The following is a 17,903-nucleotide window of genomic DNA, read 5'->3' on the forward strand; positions in this document are numbered from 1 at the left end:
GCAAAAGGATATTTGGAAAGCATTTTACGGCTTTCATGTTTTATGTGTCATTTTAATTTCTACTCAGTGTGGTTGGATTAATTATTTGCTATTAAAAAAAAAGGTGTTGAACTTGGCTCAGGGTGGGCAGATGAAAGAACGTGACTGGCAGGGGAAAATGCTATATAAATTCCTTTGTTTACCTGCTTTCCTTTCTGTGCGAGGATGTATCAGTGCCTTGGTTTTTTTGGAATGTGGAAGGGGCACAGGGTGTGGATAGAATCAGTAGAATCATAAAATTACAGAACTGCTGAGCTTGGAAAGACCTTTAAGGTCATCCAGTCCAACTTGTTTTTTGAAGACTCCAGTTTTTTGAAACTGGAAAAATGCTTGCATGTAGAAGTATTTGTCCTGCTGTTTCATTGTCTCAGAGACATTCAGGCAGCTTTCATGGACAAAGAAAGCTTTTTTCCCTCCTACCATATCAGTTTGTGAATCTTCTAACTGTTCTGGCACGCAGTTCCAGCTGGGATTTCCAAAGCGGGCAGGAGATGCACATGAATGCACATCTGGGAATAAGAGCAAGTGCCTCTTTGAGGAGAAGGATTTGTTGCTTTGTTAGGATGTGCCTTATTAAAGGCATCTCTCAGCTCTGGAAGAGCAGCTCCAGAAGACACATCAGAGTGGGAGAGGCACTGAGAGCCCAGGGATGCTTTGGGATTCCCAAAGCTTGGCTCAGAGTTTGGATTGTGGGACGTGTTTTCAGCCTGGAAGTTGAACACTGAAGGTTGACACTAAATGCTGAGCTCTTGGGGACAGAGCAGAGGCTCTGGGTGAGGATTCACAGTCAGCCCTTCCCACTGTGCCCAGCACAACAGCAGCAGCAGCTCCCAGCTGGAGTCACTGGACGGGGCAGGGGGAATGGGGTGTGCTGGTCTCCACATTGCTAAGGAAAAATGCTTCTAAAAGGGTGAAGAAGCAGTGGTTTATTCTGGGAGACCTCAGTGGGGTGGGACAGATGGCAGCCTCTCTGTGATGGGCGTGGTGGTGCCTCCTGTGCCAGTATCTGTGCCCAGGTGGGCCTGGGAGAGCTCTGAGCACACATCTGCGTGTCCAGGAGCACTGCGGGTGCTGTGCTCGGGCCCCTGAGGAGGGGCCTGCCCTCAGGAGGGGTGGGGAGCTCCTGCCCTGGCTGGGGCTCTGATGGCAGTGGCACGGGGGAGGAATGGCCTGGCTGGGCTTTGCTGCTCTTGGGGCTTGGTCTCTCACAGCCCTGATGAGGGAAGAGTGCAGGGAGGCTTCTGCTGGGGGTGCTTATCCAGTACCTGCTTTGGAGTCTGGGGGTGATGAAATTAGCATCTCTAGCCAACTCTAAATTCACTGGTAACTTTAAAAAGCACAGACAATTAGCAGACTCAGTGGGAGAAGCAATTTAATGTGCTGCCAGCCTGTGTTCCAGTGGGCTGTATGAATATAGCAGAGGTGCTTTCCCAGCAAGCCTCACATACCCCGAGTTTGCGGGGTTCAGTAATCCTCCTGAACTCCAGAAAGCACTAACCTCCTTCAGGGAACAAATAAAGCAGGTGGGCAAAAAAAATAAATGGGAATTTTCTCCAGGATAAATGGCCCTGTTGTTCCTGCCAGTGTGCTCAGAGCAGCTCCAGTCACAGCTGATCCTCAGGGAGCTTTGCAGGTACCTTGGTGGGTCAGACCCATGAACCTCTGGGACTGGGACTGGCACTGCCAGGCATTTGGGAGTCCTGTTGGAGGTATTCCCTAGGGAATGTCCCTGCTGGCACCATTGCCCATCCTGGATTGCTGAACCAAGAGCCACTGGGTGAGCAGGGCAACATTTTGGGGCTTTGCAGTAAATCCGAATGTAAAACTCCTGCTGGAGGCAGAGGCACCACAGTCTCCAACAAGACATCTGCCCCTTTGCTCCTCTTTACTCATCATTAACACTGCAGGGACAGGCCAGTGGACATCCAGGCTTTTGCTTAATGGTTTCCTTAAGGGCTGTTTGGACATTTTCCATTGTGATTTTTGGTCAGAAAGCCAGATTTACAACAAATTTTTGTTTTCATTCTGCTATCTGGAAGCTTCTCCCTTCTTTTTGAGGGTGAAAGCTCAAATAGAAAAATCAGAAAGTTTTAAGGCTCTGAACAGTAATCAAGTCTCCACACTTAGCTTTCCGGTGAAAATTTTCTTCAGAAAGCTCATTTTAAAAAATAAACAAAATAAACCCTCCATAAACAAAAGCAGCTTTAATGTATGTGAGTGTTTTGTGCAAAAGCCACAATTTAGTGATCAGCTCTGTGCTGGCTGGGGCACAATGGATGTTTGAGTGCTCTTTACTTTGGGGCTTAATCTATTGTAGCGTTTTCTGTGGGCTGCCATGAATGGCAGCCCTCAACAGCCAGCTCTGTTTCAGTGAAAGAGAAAGGGGATATTGTAATTCCTGCAAATGAGTGGAAAATGACTGGAGCTCTTACAGGATTGAACATTAAAATTATTACAAAGAAGTGAATGCTTGAAGAGCACTAAAACTCAGCCCCTCTGCCTGGGCTGGTTTGTGTGGGCTCAGAGTTAATGGGGGCAGAGAACTCCTGGGGTGTCCCAGGGGTTGGCCCCATCAGGAGTGGGGGAGCAGAGCTGTTAATGATGTTAAAAGTAACACTGAAATACAAGAAAAGTGAAGGGAGGGGGACAACAGAAAAAGAAAAAACTCATTCTGTGGGGAGAGCTCATAATGAGCCATTTTCCCTCTCTATGCATTTGGGGTTTTTTTTGTAGCCATCAAGTCCAAAATATTCTGGGAAGTTTATGTATCACCAGGAAATAGAGGCTGAGCATCCAGTAAGGGATGAAAGAATGTGGCTGTGAATGGAACAACAACTGGCAGGCCACAAGGGTTGAGCCTAAACATCAAATCCAGGCTTGCTGTTCTGAATGTGAGGTGCACAGGGCCAGCTGGAAGTTCTGTATGAGTTTTCCGTGTCCTTATGACAAAAATGCCCATGTATTAGTGAGGGATTAGAGTCATTTAGAGGCACAGAGGAAGCCCCTTCCTCCTTCCTCTCCATGAATTGCATGGGATTGATGCCTTGTGAAGGCTGACCTAGAGCAGAGGCTGGGCAGAGCTAAAGAATAAAGCAGGGATTTATTAAAAGGCCTCAATGGATCCACCTTGGGCAGCACAAGAGCCCAGCCAGGGCTGCACCCAAGAGGAACCAAAATGGTCCCAAAATCCCCGAGCGCTCACGGGGTCTCTCCCTTGGATCAGTTCTGCTCCATTTGCACCTTGCAGTTCATTGTCCAATCCCAGCTTTAGCCCAGGCACTCCCATCCTGCTTGTTTTTCTCTCCTCAGCCCACGCTGTTTGTGCTCCTGGGCTGAGATTTGGATCATTTGTCCTTGGTCCCCAGCTGGAGCAGGAATTGTTTTGTCTCCCTGCTCTGTGCAGAGAGCTGACCATCCCATAATATGAAACCCAGACCCACACCCTAAAGCAGCACAGAATCTTAAAAACATAAAAGCTGAAACCTGAGGCATCAGGATCAGTGTTCTTAATGCTGGAGACTCCATCAAATTCCCTTTCTGGCCGAGCTGACACCTGAGCATTCCTATAAATGAGAGGTACCAGCATCAAGGATTTTAGAACCCAAAGTTGTGCTCAGCCAGACACCAAGTGGGATATTAATATAAATAACTGAGGTTATTAATAGAACCCAGCAGCCAACATATGGCTGTGTAGTGGAAGCAGAGTAAAGCATAAGCCACACATTCCTTTTTGAGAACATGCATTCACACCTTTCCCTTCACACAGGATATTTTTGGGATGCCTCCACAGTTAGTCTGCTCTCCCCAACAGGCTATTTTTATCTCCTTACAACACAGCTTAGTTAAGAAAAATGGTGTTTTAGCAACAATTCTGTACATTTCAAACCCACTCCTTTCCAAAATAACCCCACCCCAGCAGATGCAGGTGGGAGATGGCATTGGAGTGCTTGGATCAGCACCAGGCAGGGGAATTTTCTGGCTGCATTTCCAGCCTCGGGCACAGCTCGTGTTGTGCTTTTCATGGATTTCAAATGCCATTATAGGGCCCATCTGGCAGAGTGCAAGCAGGCAAGGGCCACACTCCCATCATTTATCTCAGCACCTCTTGGATTCTGGCTTGGTTTTTTCACAGCTGAGACTTAAGGGAGTCTCAGGGATTGTCTTTAGCTACGTGAGCTGCTTGTGTTTCCAGCAGCTTGAGCTTTGGGGGTAGATCTCAACAGCTGATCTTGCAGCCTTACCTGGCTTACACGAAAAATCTTGATTTCTTTATTGAGGGACTGTATGTCCATCTGTATTTTGTACAAATTGAGGGTAAACCACAAAATCTATTCTCGTAGGTGGAAGGCAGGGAAATTTTCAATGGCTGCCTGTATCACTTATTTCTCATGCCATCTTCTTAAGGTGGTTCAAATTGGCAGTTCAGAGGAATTGTAGGCTCGGGGGTGTTAGGACACTCATCCTGCCTGCCAGCATCCCTTTCTAAGAACCCGGCAAGATTAGTACAGCGTGGATTTTTCCCATGTTGAAGTTTCTAAGGATGAAAAGCTCCGTGTGGAATATATCTGTGCAACTTCAGTGGCAAAAATTGCTAAGCACATTATATATAGATAGAAAAGTGCCTTCTTTAGGGACTGCCACAGACTACTCCTGAGATAGCTAAGCAGACAAGTAAGTAGTAAAATATGGGTATATTTAGCGCTCCAGAAGGCGATGGGTGGTGTTCAGACTTCACATCACACGAGCTCTTAAAGTCTTTACCTCTGTGTAATCCCTTGTAGTCAGCACTGATGTGGTGGCACATTTGGGACCTAATTACAAGCTCCACTGCCAATCCAAGTACCAAATGGTGAAGGACAGTTTTGGAAGGCAAAAACCAGAGGCATCCTGACTCATGGATCATGAGTAGCAGGGAAGGAGAAGCAGGAAAAGGCCGACACAGTTTAATGGGATTTGGATTAAATGTGGTTTAATGGGATTTGGGTGTAATTGTGGGTTTGAATGCCTGCCTGCCTCTCTGGTTCATGCAGGCACTGCTTGGGTGGATGTATCCTGGTTTGCATCCACTTCAACAATCACATTGGAGTGCCTGTGGTCGAACTGGGGATCTGATCTCACAGAGGCCCCTTCCAGGCTTGTCACAGCACATTCCCCTGGGGTAGTGGGAGAGCAGTGCCTGAAACCATGGCCCGAGAGCCACAGGGGTTGTGGGAAGCTCTGGTAACCTTTCCCACGTGAGTTCAGAATAGGTTTTCCTTCTGGATGTTGTTTTCCTTCTGGATGTATTTTCCTTCTGGAATTCTTTTCCTGTTTGTGTCAAGCTTGAGTTCTTCCCATTTCAAACTCCCCCTCTTTTCCTGAGACTGTTGAAAAGACTCAGGTGTGTTTCTGACTGCCATGCCAGCCTGGAAAAACTGCAGAGAATATTTGCAAATGTTATCTTTGAATCAAACCCACCACCTCGCTTGGATAGCATCCATCTTCTCTTTCTTTCCTTCTTCCTGGCCTTTTGTAAGAAGGTTTCTGCTGTTGAGGATATTCATCCACATTCATACCCACGCACAAATTCTGTGGTGATGTAATGGTGCATTATTGACAGAGAGCCTTGGGATTTTTAGCTAAAATACATGAAATGGTAGAGCTGTATTGCAGTTAGTGGAAAGGAGCTGTGTTGAACTGGTTTTGATGTTGTTGTCTTCCTTCCAAGGATGCTGTCCTCCTAAAACCAGCACTCATTATTGCAAATTAATGTCCTGGACCCTGCTAGCTGTCCTTAGAGGAAGGCTTATGTGGGAACAAGTCCCAGCTCTCCCAGTTTCCCAAATCTGGAAACCTCAGGTGTGGTACAGAGCTTGGTGTTTCATTAAAATCCTTCAGAATCAGTTTATTGGGGAGCTTTTCCTCCTGTGTCAAACCGAGTTACTCCCTGGTTTGTCTCACTGATGTCTCCGTGCCTCTCTGGGTGCCTTTTTGTGTCTCGTGCTTTCCTACAAGCTCGGAGTGTTGTAAGGGATGAGCAGAGCTGGCAGCCTGGCTGCTGTGGGGTGACACGGTGACAGTAATTCTGAGCAGCTCTTGTGTGTTCCTGGCAGTGGGGCATGAACAAGGAGCAGTCTCGTGAAGTGGGGACGCTGCAGGGAATGCCAGCAGGCAGGGCAGTGACCGGAGCAGTAACCTACGGGTGCCTGGTGAAAGCAGGGGGAACTTCAGCCCCTCACAGTGCTGGGGGGAGTGACCATGGCAAAGGGTGTGATCCCTTTTCTGGGCTGGCTCCCTGGGGCTCTGGGAGACAGGCGGCCCGGGACAACCCCCTTCGTTCCCACAGATGGCAGGGTCATGTTCCATCCCCTTCATTTCCAAGCCGCCAGCCACTAGAGGGAGAGAATGCCACATATTTATGGCTTCGTTTGCGCGTGGGGATGTGTTTAATGAAGGAATTCACCAAGGCTTGCAGGCAGTCCCAAAACGCTGGGTTTAACCCCTTCATTTCTCCGGGGTAGTTTTAGAGCTGCTGCTGGGATCTGACTGCTCCCGGAGACCTCGGCTGGTGCGTAACCTCAGACTGAAACGCACTGGAAGCTGCTGGGCGATCCCTGGCCGTGTTTTACACCCTGTACTTTGTGTCGAGCATACCTGCTGTGACATGGCTTGCTGGGGATACCTTTGGCTGCTGCTGGGTGTGCCTGTCTGCTCGCGTTAGCCACGGCCCAGCGCACCGAGCGCTCCAAAGCTCTTCCCTTCACCCGGCAGCCTCAGCCTCCTGGAGCCCATGGCCTGGTCCCTCTGCTGGAATCAAACAGGCCCGAGAGACTTCTGGTTTTGCTTGGAATGAAAGCATCCAGGCAGTAATGATAGCAGGCAGATGAGTTGCACCAATTTCAAAGGACGCCAGCAAGGAGTTGTGGGCTGAGGGGAGGGAGCAGGGGTGGGAGCCTCAAGGAGGCAATGGCAGAAAGTGAATTTTATACTCTTTTTAAAAGGGAGGCAAGATCGAAATTTTGCTTTGCAGATTGAGCCCAGTGGGGAGGACCCGTGGCAATCTGAGGAGGGGACTGTGGGATTTGGAGTGGTCTGGAAAAGTAGCTGGGAGTGGAAGCAGCACATTGAGTGGTTTGGAGAGCCACAGCCCTGGGTCTGCAGTGCTGTGTATCAGGGGAACTTGCATCCCTCTGCACGTGGTGAGAGGGGAAGAGAAAATCTCTTTGCTTTGCTTTGCTTTTGATTCCAGAGGGTGACTCAAGGCAAGGTTCTCTCAGAAGGGAAGCCTCATGATGCTTTAGCAGCCTGAAGTATTGAAAGAGAGCATTTCTTTGGGAAATGTTCCTGGCCCTAAAAGTGAATAGTTCCAGTTAATAGAGAGGCTCAGCAAAGAGGTTTCCTTAGGCTGATGGAGCATCCATGCAGATGATGCCCCAGCTCAAGAAGTTCTCCTGGTGAGGCTGGGGCTGGTCTCAGCTGCTCCTTTCCCCTCCTGTTTCTCTTGCCCAGATGTGCCCTGGCTGGCACAGCTGAGGGCAGACGCAGGGGAGCAGGGAGGGAAATGTGCAGGAGGGCACTAGAAACCTTGAGATTTACCTGACCCAGGCACACTGGAAGAATGGGCATGTAGGGACTGAATGTGCATCATCCTGGTCAAAATACTCCTCATTGTCCTGGCTGTCCATCACTGGACATTTCCCACTTGGAGAGCTGAGGCTGGGCTGCTCCAGGAGCCCTCCCTGCTCTGCTGTGTGCTCCTCCCTGCACCCCTGGGGCTCCCAACACATCCTGGTAACTCAGACTGACTGAGGCCATGAAAACAGGGCTGGGAGCTGAGCTGCTTCAGCTCAGCATCCAGGGCCAGGGGTCACAGCTTGAATTAAATAACAGAGCAAGAGGAGTGCTGAGTGAATGTGAAAGGCTCCTCCGATGGCTCCGTGCATTCTAATCGACTGTGGCCATAAATACCAGCTGCTTGTTAAGCCCTCACCTGCCTGGTGGAGATGAGAGGTCCTGAGGGACCAACCTCCTTGCCTTGTGCTTTGCTGCTGGAGAGCCAAGCTGTAAAGTTGGTTTTGAGGCAGGAATCCCATGGGTTTGAGTGGGAGCTGTGCCATGCCTGGATCAGGCTGTGCCAGTTCACTGCTGTGCTCTCCATGGCAGGAAAACCTGTCCTGTCCAGGGCTTTGTGTGCATGTGTGGGTGTAGGAGCAGGCTGGGCTGCCTCCTCCAAAGGCACTCAGCTCCAGTGAGATCCCCACGGGCTTTGGCTGGGGGAGAGGGGACAGGCAGGAGTTTGGGTGTGGGTCTGGCTGTTGGTTTGGGACAGGCAGGAGCTCAGGTGTGGGTCTGGCTGTTGGTTTGGGACAGGCAGGAGCTCAGGTGTGGGTCTGGCTGTTGGTTTGGGACAGACAGGAGTTTGGGTGTGGGTCTGGCTGTTGGTTTGGGACAGGCAGGAGTTTGGGTGTGGGTCTGGCTGTTGGTTTGGGACAGGCAGGAGCTCAGGTGTGGGTCTGGCTGTTGGTTTGGGACAGGCAGGAGCTCAGGTGTGAGTCTGGCTGTTGGTTTGGGATAGGCAGGAGCTCAGGTGTGGGTCTGGCTGTTGGTGTGGGACAGGCAGGAGTTTGGGTGTGGCTCTGGCTGTTGATTTTGGAAGAGGGCAGGGCTCTGAGAGCCCCCAGGCCATGAGGCAGGGCCATGCTGAGGGCCTTGGAAGTTCCATCCTGGGTTCCTGCATGGAATGTCCCTCCAGGCACTAGGGAGGAGCACAGCCTCAGGGTTTATGGATTTGCCAGTCCCCTGTGACTGGAATGCACGACCCAGGGCAGCATTTATTGTTTCCCTGTCAACCTTCTCACAAACAGCAATGCTAAGCTCTAGTTTTCTTTAAAAAAATACATCTTTTTTGGCTGCAGATCTCTTAGTAGACAAATGAAATGAATTTATATATGAGCATTGTGCTGCTTGTAAAGCCCTTTCAGTTTCAAATTTAGTTTTATTCCTTTTTTTAATCTCCAAAGGATTTTCCCTAAATAAGCAGAACTAGGGCAGTGCTAGTGACAGATGGATATAAAGAAGACTTGGATGCTGGAGAGACTTTAGTGGGCTTGGGGATCTGAACTGGGGTGCTTTCCTCATCACCCAAGGAGTTTAATTTGTCTGCAGGCTGTTAATTTTCACCTCTAAAGCAGAGGGCATGGCAACAGAGAGTGTTCCTTGGCAACAGACTCCTTGGCTTCATTAAAGCAGAGGTGGGAGGTTTGCAAATGGAAAAAGTTGAGAGATATTAGCAAATCAAATGGGTTGAGGCATGAGGAGTCTTGTCAGTCAGGCGGGGGTGACAGGAGAAGGAATAGTAAACAACATGCAAACCATCTTGAAGGAGATGTTTTGGAAGGAGGCAGATCCAGGATTTGCCTGTTTTCCTGCCTTCCCAAGGGCTGAATGGACTGGAGAGGGCTGGGAGGAACCTCTGTGTGTCTGGCAGACTGTGGGCAGTGAACTGAAGAGGTTTTACTTAATAAAAAAAATTGCTTTTTACAAACAGGATTCCAAACTGTGGTTTCCCACTAGGTTTTTTTTGTAAAAGTTCAGTTTGTTTTGAGCCTCTCCAAAACTGAAGCTGACATTTTGTTGGTAAAATCCCACAAGAAACCCTTTGAGGGGAGTCTGTGGGAGTGTGGCCGTGTCCATTCCATGCCCAGTCCATGCCCTCCCTCTTTCCACACGGAGCAGGCTGTGTGTGCCACACACCTCTGCCTGGAGCCAGATGGGGGCTGTTTGCACTGTGACTGCTAAATATAGATACTGCAATTAATTAATAATGCCTAATGCACATCATTAAATTAGGAATAACTGGAGTTTGTACCAGCATACAGAGTGTGCATACAACTGATCCAGACTGGAGAAGGGGTTTGGAGCAGGGAGAGCCAGCTTTGGGCTGCCTTGTCCGTCCCTGCCAGTGGCCACTGTGTCCCCTTGGGAGGTCAGGGGAAGCCCCTGGTTCTCTCTCAGGTAATGATGTCTCTCCCTTGCTGTGGTAAACAGCCAGATGCCAATCACATCCATCAGAGCAAAGCATTCCAGGCACTTGTTCCAGTCCTGTGGTTCTATGATTCTATAATTTATGACTGAAACTATCTTTGTGTCAGAGTTAGTTCAGGAGGACACTCGTATCTGGGCTTCTGAATATGTCATCTCCTATTAAAGAACAAACAAACTCTCTTGTAATGTACCATAAATAATAATAATACTCTGCAAGAGCCCGAAGCACTGTGTTATTGCTGTGCTAATCAGGGAGGCACTGGGCCATTATGAGAGTATTCCATGGGGTTTGGGCTTTTTTTTCCTGCAGGAAGGTACGTGTTTCATTGCTGTGTAGCGTGGCTGATTGGTTTATAAAGCCAGGCTGGATAATTCCTAGTAGAGGTTAGACAAATTCCCCTCCTTTCTCATTAATTAACCTGTAGGATTTGGTGCCTGTTCTTTGCAGTTCAATAGAGACAATGACTGCAGGAACATATTTGTGCTCTCTGATATGGAATGAAGAACATCTGCCTTCTGCAGCAGTGAAATACCAGTGTGTGCCAGGGCTCTCCAAAGGGCACTTCCAGCCTCTGCTGCCTCAGTGAGGAAATTCCAGGCTGCAATTTCAATGGGGAGGTGCTGGCTGGGGGATGTTGTCCAATGCAGCATCGTAGCTGGGGGGGGAAGACAGAGGGTGAAAAGCAAAAGAAGGGAAATCCCCTCATGAAAGCAGCAGCAGGGTGGAGGAAAAAGCATTTTGGCAAAAGTTCCCACATCCAGAGAGTGGTTTAGAGCAAAACTCTTCCAGTGGGATTACGGAAGGGTGGCCTTGAAGATCTGAAGGAAATTTCAATGGTGATGTGGTAACACAACAGCAGGAAGAAAAGAGGAGAGGCAGGTGAAATCCTGCAATGCTGCTCTCCCAGGCTGCAGGAAAATGAACCTTTATGTTTGGGATCCCAGGGCTGTGCTCTGCATGTGTCAAACCAGGACTCTGCTCCCAAAAGCTGCCCTGCAATACTGTAACTAATGGTGGGAGAGCAGGGTGGGTTCTGGGAGGATTGGGTTGGAGATTGGATTGCAGTGGCAATGTTGGCAAAGTGCCCTGTGTGCCATTTCCATGACTGCAGATGTGTTGGATGAGGCAGAAGGATGGAGGTTATTTTTGCTGTTTCACTGTGATGTGATACTGTGTCCTCCTGCTCATACCCAGTTGCTTGGCTTCTGAGTGGCTCTCCAGCTGCAGGGAATGAGGAGAAAATAAGTTCCACGTGGAAAAGTGGCATTAATCTGATAATTGAGGCAGTCACTGCTACTGCAGAGGTATTCAGTGCCCCTTCCTTCTCTGCCTTCACTCCTCTGCTCTCCTGGGAGGTTTTTGCCCATTATTGGTGTCATTGGCAGTCACAAGGAGACTCCAGACTGGACTGGGCTGTCTGAGGGTGAAGCACACCAGCTGACTTTAGTCCTTATTCTGGAGAGAGAGAAAAATTTTTGGAGGCTGTGACAGGTGAAATGTGACCAGACCACAGCTCTGCTGAGACTGACTGGGACATTGTTATTGCTGAGCAGTCCTGCAGTTCTTCCTGGGGATTTCCTCTGGAGTGATCCCCCAGACAAACCACCTGAGCAAAGCCTGGCCCCTGCCTCCCCTGTGGGATGTGCTCACACACGTGGTAGAAATCCCCTTTGTTTGCAGCCAGGGCAGGAGGCTGCAGAGCAAGCAGCACACACTGAAAGCTGCCTCTGTTTCCCCGTGGGCAGTGTGGGTTTTCCTACCAGAGCGGTGCCCGTGGCACAATCCCGCAGTGCTCTGTGACTCACACCCAGCTCAGGGTGTGCCTGGCAATAGTCCATGTCTAGGATGTGTTGGGTGGGCACAGAGCCCACTGTGCCCTCAGGTGTGCTGGGCTGCAGCATCCCCTGGCACACCTGGCACAGGAGCCAGCTCGTGGTGCCCTTCCCTGGAAGATGCTTTCTTCCATTGTGGGGAAGTGGAGAATCAGAGAGTCACTGAATATCCTGGGCTGGATGAAGCCCACAGGGATCATCAGAGCCCAGCTCCTGGCCCTGCACAGGACTCCGAAGAAGCTCACAGGTGGCTTTTCCCTGCTCCCTGTGCTCTGGCAGGGACTCTAGGCTTGGTCCCCTGCCCGCTGGCTGCCTGCAGAGCACTTTGCATTGACAATGAGGCAGCAGAGGTGCATTTTCTTGGCAGGGAAAGGCAGCTGGGTTCTCTCTGAGGTTCCCTGTGCCAGAGAGAACGGCTGCCCCAGTGCTCTGGACAGGATGGGATTTGTGTGCAACCTGCTGCCCATTCAGAGATTTGGCTGATCTTGGGGCATTCTTGCCTTTCAGCACTTTCACAAGGGAGCAAGAACTAACCTGGCAACTCTTTTTTGGTTTGCTTCTCAAATCAGCTTGGTGTAAACAAGGCATAGGGAGTGAAACAGTGGAATATGAGCCTTATTGACAGGCCTGATCAACAGCTGGCAGGAGGAGAGAAACTGGGATCGTTGTGCTCATGTGCAACAGTCCCCCACGGAAATTGTCCTCCTCCAGATCCACATTCCCAGTTAGGGCAACAGGGTGGGATATGCCAGACAAATCCCCTTCCCTTTGCACTGCCAGGGTGCAACTTTGACCAAAGTGAGTGGAGTCACTGGGATGGTGCAGTGCATGGTTTAAAGCTGATCTGGTGCCTAAGAGGGTCATTGTCGTGTTCTCGGTGTGTGTGGTGACAACAGGGCAGATCTCATTTAATATTTTCTGGTAGAAAAAAATATTCACCCTTCACTTAGAGATAACCTGATCACTGCTCTGTTTTCAGTGCAAGTCTCTCAGGGAAGCAATGTCCACTCAGGATGTCTGTCTGTCAGTTCTGCTGTCCCACCTCTCCCAGCCCCTGCAACTTTTGCATCAGTTGGTGAGGCTGTGCTGGCTGTGTCTGACATCCTGAACAGGTGAGGTACCTGTGAGATCTGAGTTCCAGGGCTGCACAAAGCCATGGCCATCACCTGCTGCAGGACAGGGGCTCTCCCCGGAGAGGACCCTGATTGGCAACACACTCCAGAGTGTCTGTCTGAGGTGGGATTTTTCAACCAGAGCCCTCCTGTGGATGTAAATAACTTGCCTGGTGTTTCTGTCACTCGAAACTTAGGCAGAATTCCAAAGTTTGGACAGCTATAAGCATTTGCCTCCTGACTCCTTCTTTTGTCAGCCATCTCTGGGAATAATGATAGCTGTCAGTGCCTGTGCAAAAGGTGATGGGATATGGCTTGATGGAACTGGAGCAGGCTGTGTGGGGCCCCAGCAGTGCAGAGATGCTGGGCAGCTTCCCTTCAGTCCTGCCTGCGCTTCTGGTCTGTCCCATTTCAATAAATAAGTGAAGACACCTAAGCTCTGATCCTGCTGAGTGGCACAGGACCAGCAGAAAGTGGCAGTCACGAGGAGCTGCGTGTTGTTCCCTGACTCAAAATCTCCAGCTGCAGGAAAAATGTTGACTCCTCCAGAGGCCAGGAGCGGGAGATCCAAATGCCCTTCTGCCCTTGAGGCATGGAGGAAAAACCCTTGCAAATACAACCCTAAATCCTCTGCAGCTGTAACTGAGGAGATTGGAGCTCCTCCACAGATTTTCCAGCACATCCTGTGCGTGGATCCAGCCTGTCCAGTGTCCCCAGTGTCCTGCCTGTGCCCAGAGCACGCTGCCAGCCATTCCTCACGTTGTCTCCACGGTTCCCACCTGCCCTCTCCTGTCCCTGAAGCCAGCTGCAGATTCAGCGGCCAAAGAGGGGATTTTGGGAATATTGGTGGGGCATTTTCCTGTACTCAGGGGTGTGTCAGTCCTTCTGCGGGCTGCCCCTTCCTGTGGGCACCGAGCCCCGGGATGGCGGCAGGGGCTGCGCCACCAGCGCCGTGAGCGGCCTTGGCCAGGTGCTGGCAGCCCCGTGTTCTGTCCCACCATGGGCAGGACCATGTCGACGTGCGTGTCCCAGCTGGAGCATCCGCGAGGATTCAGCCCCGTTCCCACTTGGCTCTACACATCCCATATGCTGCCGCCGCCTCTTCTAACCAGCGCCAGACACCGCGAGCTCCTCTCCCTCGACGTGGTGGGTGGCCGGATCGATGAGCAACGCTTAGCGAGTGTGTTTGCTTTCTTAACTGTGCAGCTGTGGCCAGAAAGTGGGGGAAATCCGGGGCAGCAGGCAGGGGATGAACAGCCGGAGAGGGGAGCAGGGCGCCGGTGCCGGGGGAGGATCACCCCGGGCAGGTGCAGCGCTGGGCTGGGCCGGGAGCTTTGCTTTCAGTGGGAAGGGGACTCATCCTTCTTCGTGTGCAGAGCAGAATGAGAACCTGCTGCCCTTCGAACGTCAGCAAAATCCCCAGTCCTTGCTGAGCGTGGAGCATGTGCTGGCTCTGCAGAGCTGGCGTCCTGCGGCGCCGGGGCCGAGGGTGACCGGCCACCGGCAGGAGGGCACGGGCTGCCCGGGGCGCTGGGTGCCTGCGGGGACCCTCCCCAAGTTCGCATCGCTCCCCCTTCCCTCCCCTCCCTTCCACTCCCCTCCCCTCCTGCAGAGTTTCAAAGCACGGCAGGGAAAAAAAAAGAAAAAGGACATCCCCCTCCCCTCAAATCCCTCGGTCCGTGACTGAAATAAATAAGCACAATCCCAGGTAGCGAGGAGGCTGCTAATAACGTGCTCCTGACAGGCACGGGATTGCCGGGCTGAGGGATGGCTGACTGAAAGCTCCAGGCTAGGGTGGGGGTGGGGGGCTTCTTTTTTTTCTTGCCAGCTCTCGCCAGGCAGTAGGGATTTTTTTTCTTCCCCTCCCTGATAATAAGGACATCATCAGAAGCAAGATGCAGTGGCTAAGGGATGGAACAGGAATGGTGAGTTCAGGTAGCTATGTCTTTCTCTTTTCCTCTTATTGCAGTACTTTGACAGGGAAATGAACCTCCGTCCTATCTCCTGACTCCTCCTTTACTCCCTGTCCTTGAAACCATTGATCACTCTGTAGCCATTTTATAGACTCTGCATTCCCAAACTGCTGAGCAAAAGAAGGAATTAAGAGGAAGCAAGGAGAGTGGGCATGCCTCGGGGCGTGGGAGGGGGTTCCGTAGGGCGAGCCGGTGGGTTCGGGGGGGAGGCGGAGGGTTTGCCCGGTTCCCCGGCGTGTGGGGTGTGCGGTGGGAGAGCACAGGAGGAGAGGAGTGCCGGCACAGGGCTGGCTGCTGCCCGGGGCAGCCGGGACCTGTCAGCTGCGCCCCTCCGCCGGATGATGAGTTGCGGTGCGGGGGGAGCCCGGTGTGCCGAGCCCTGGGCGCGCCTGCAGCAGCCTGGCAGACACTCCTCCGGCTCGGCACGGCCGCCGAGCTCCGCCAAGGCAGCTCCTGCCGCCCTGCGTGCCCAGCCGAGCCGGCTCGGAGGGCTGCGTGGCCGGGGGGAAGCGGGGAAGTTCCCCCAGCCCAGCAGGGCCCCCCCGTCTCATTGAGAAACTTCCCCGGGAAGCGATGCGGTTGTTCCGAGATGCTCCTCCCGCCCCAGCTCGCCCTCCTTGCCCAGCTCGCCTTTGCACTGGCGTTTCCCGCACGGCTCCGTGCGGGGCTGGGCTTTGCAGGTGGTGTCGGATTTGCCCTTCCCGGCTCTCTCCGTGCTGCGGGAGGCTCGGGCATCCCTGCGGGCAGCTCCCGGCTCCGGCACCGCTCGGGCTCAGGCCGAGCTGGCGTCACCCGGCTCAGCCCCCGCGTTCCGGCTCCGGGGGCACCGGCAGATGCTGCTGCCAGCGGGGAGCCTTCGGGAGGGATCGCTGCCCGCTCTCCTGCCGCCCTCCATCCCCTCCCCGCTCCGCACACACGCGGGCCCGGAGGGTTTGTGCTCCCGGAAGGCTCCGGCGGTGCTGGCAGTGCCATGTGCGGTGTAGGCAGCAGCCTGCAGCACAGCACGCGTTTGTTTGGGGTCCTCTTTAAGGCTTGTCTGCCACCCAGCAGCGCCTCGGGGGTTTGCTGCCGCCTTCCACCCTCGGAGCATCCGGAGGGATGGGAGTCCTTCCTCTGTCCTCCTTGTCCCGCACTGTGCCCCTCTCCGCCCCGTGTCAGGGATAAAAGTGGTGCCGGGAAGCCCGATGAGGCTCTTGCCTCCCTTTCCCTCTTCTCCCAGGTGGCTGCTGAGCCCCGCTGGGGAGGGGCTGGCGTGCTGCAGGACCAAGTGCTTTTCTAATTGCCCCAGCACAGGACTTGACACCTTCTTGCCCTCTCATCTTCCCAGATCCCTTCCTCGCTGCCGGCTGTGTTACTCTGTTCTCATTAGTCTAATCTTTGCTTTGTCTTCGAGAGAAATCACAGTGGTTACTGTAGGGTGTAATAGAAGATTTTTTTTGGGGAAAGTAAAACTCCATAGTTGATTTTGTAGCAGGAATTTCCCAATATTGCTCCTTCTAACAAGGGAAAAATAAAAGAGAGAGCTGTGGTTTCTGTATTTCATACAGCAGTTCAACAGCCTCAGCAGTGTTTGGAGATACTCCTCATATCTCCAGATACCTGAAAATAAACAATTATTTCAAAGCAGCAAAGTGAAACTGAACCAAGTAAGATAAATCCAGTGGAGATGTTTGCAGTCCCTGGTGGGGAGGAGTGGGCATGGGTGGCCTGAGGGTTCAGGGGCTCCTGCCCTTGGAACACAGGGATACTGGGAGCACCTAAAGCCAAGGTCCTGCCAACACTTGGTCCCTACAAGTTCTGCTCCTTTAGCAAGACAAGATGTGTTGGTCCGGATGTGCTGGCCAAGTGCTAGTGTGGATAGCAGTATTCCCTCCAGTGCAGATTTTCCTTGCTGTCCCCACTGGTAAGTTATTTAAAATTTTAGTACTTCAGATGTTGATCATTTGATGGACTGTGCTAAACAAGTGAGTTATTCCACACCAGGAGTAGCTGCATTTCAGTAATTCAGTGGGAATGTTATCACCTCAGTCTGCTGGCTAAAATGTACTGTGGAACTATCAACCAGCTCTCTTTGCTCCTGAGTGAAGGTTGGCTGCTCTGTTCTCACAGCCTCCCATGCCGTGCACAACCTCAGCCTTACATCCTGAGCATCACTGGACCCATTTCCATGGGCACTGAGTCTCTGTTACGGTTTTTCAGCTGTCTTTTTTACTCCAGTATTATTTTCTGTGTGCTGCTAAAGACCAGAAATACACATTTTTTCTGGCAGCATCCCTGGATTTTGTTCTGCTCAGGCACATTGGTCAAAACCTGAATTTTAGCCTGGTTTCTCCCAAATTCTGCACAGCACTGATTTATTCAAAATTCTGTTTTCTGTTGTTCTCAGCTTGGGTTCAAGATTCAGATCTGCTGCCTTTCAGAGTTACTCATCTTAAGAAGCACGTCACTAATGTTTTACAAGTGATAGTACCTTTTGTTCTTGTGGCAGGTGTTTTTTTTCCAAATCAGCCCCTAAACCCAAGCTGTTATTCCACAATATTAAGCTGTCGGAGCTTCTTTTTTTCCCTCCTTTGCATGTGCTGCTTCCCATTTTTTAAACAATTAATCTTTTGCCAATTATGCTGGCATCCCACGGGGGTGTTTTCCATGCTTCACTGGTACCACGTTGCTAAACTCTCTAGTATCTGTTCCTAACCTAGAAAAATTCAACTAATTGTCATTGGTAGCGATGAGAATCAATCTGCACATCTGAGCAGTGTGTGAGTGCAATGACTATTTGTTTGGCATTCTTCAGAGGGTATTATTGATCCAGCATGGTAATCAAATGAGTTGGATTAAATCAGAACAAAATACGGCCTCTTCTGGAATAGTTTTTTATCTGACAAGGGCAGAGTTTTTTCCCAAGTCTTTGACTGTATTGCAA

The 17,903-nt window shown here is 51.3% G+C and overlaps 1 protein-coding gene across 8 annotated transcripts in view; it reads left to right on the forward strand.

Moving 5' to 3' along the window:
- Positions 1–17,903, forward strand: part of ARHGEF9 (Cdc42 guanine nucleotide exchange factor 9) — a 201,356-nt gene that overhangs the window by 61,396 nt on the left and 122,057 nt on the right. The window contains exon 1 of one of the 8 annotated variants that reach the window (XM_038123221.1): positions 14,743–14,942. The exons of 6 other annotated variants lie outside the window; for them this stretch is intronic. Coding sequence is in view for 1 of the 2 variants with exons in the window: in XM_038123217.1 (XP_037979145.1) it covers positions 14,903–14,932 (30 nt within the window). In the remaining variant the exon portion in view is untranslated. Of the gene's footprint in view, positions 1–14,742; positions 14,943–17,903 lie in introns of those variants that run through there. One more of the 8 variants, XM_038123217.1, reaches the window with a different exon arrangement.

Source organism: Motacilla alba, chromosome 4A (genome assembly GCF_015832195.1).
Source record: "Motacilla alba alba isolate MOTALB_02 chromosome 4A, Motacilla_alba_V1.0_pri, whole genome shotgun sequence".
Taxonomy (NCBI): Eukaryota; Metazoa; Chordata; class Aves; order Passeriformes; family Motacillidae; genus Motacilla; species Motacilla alba.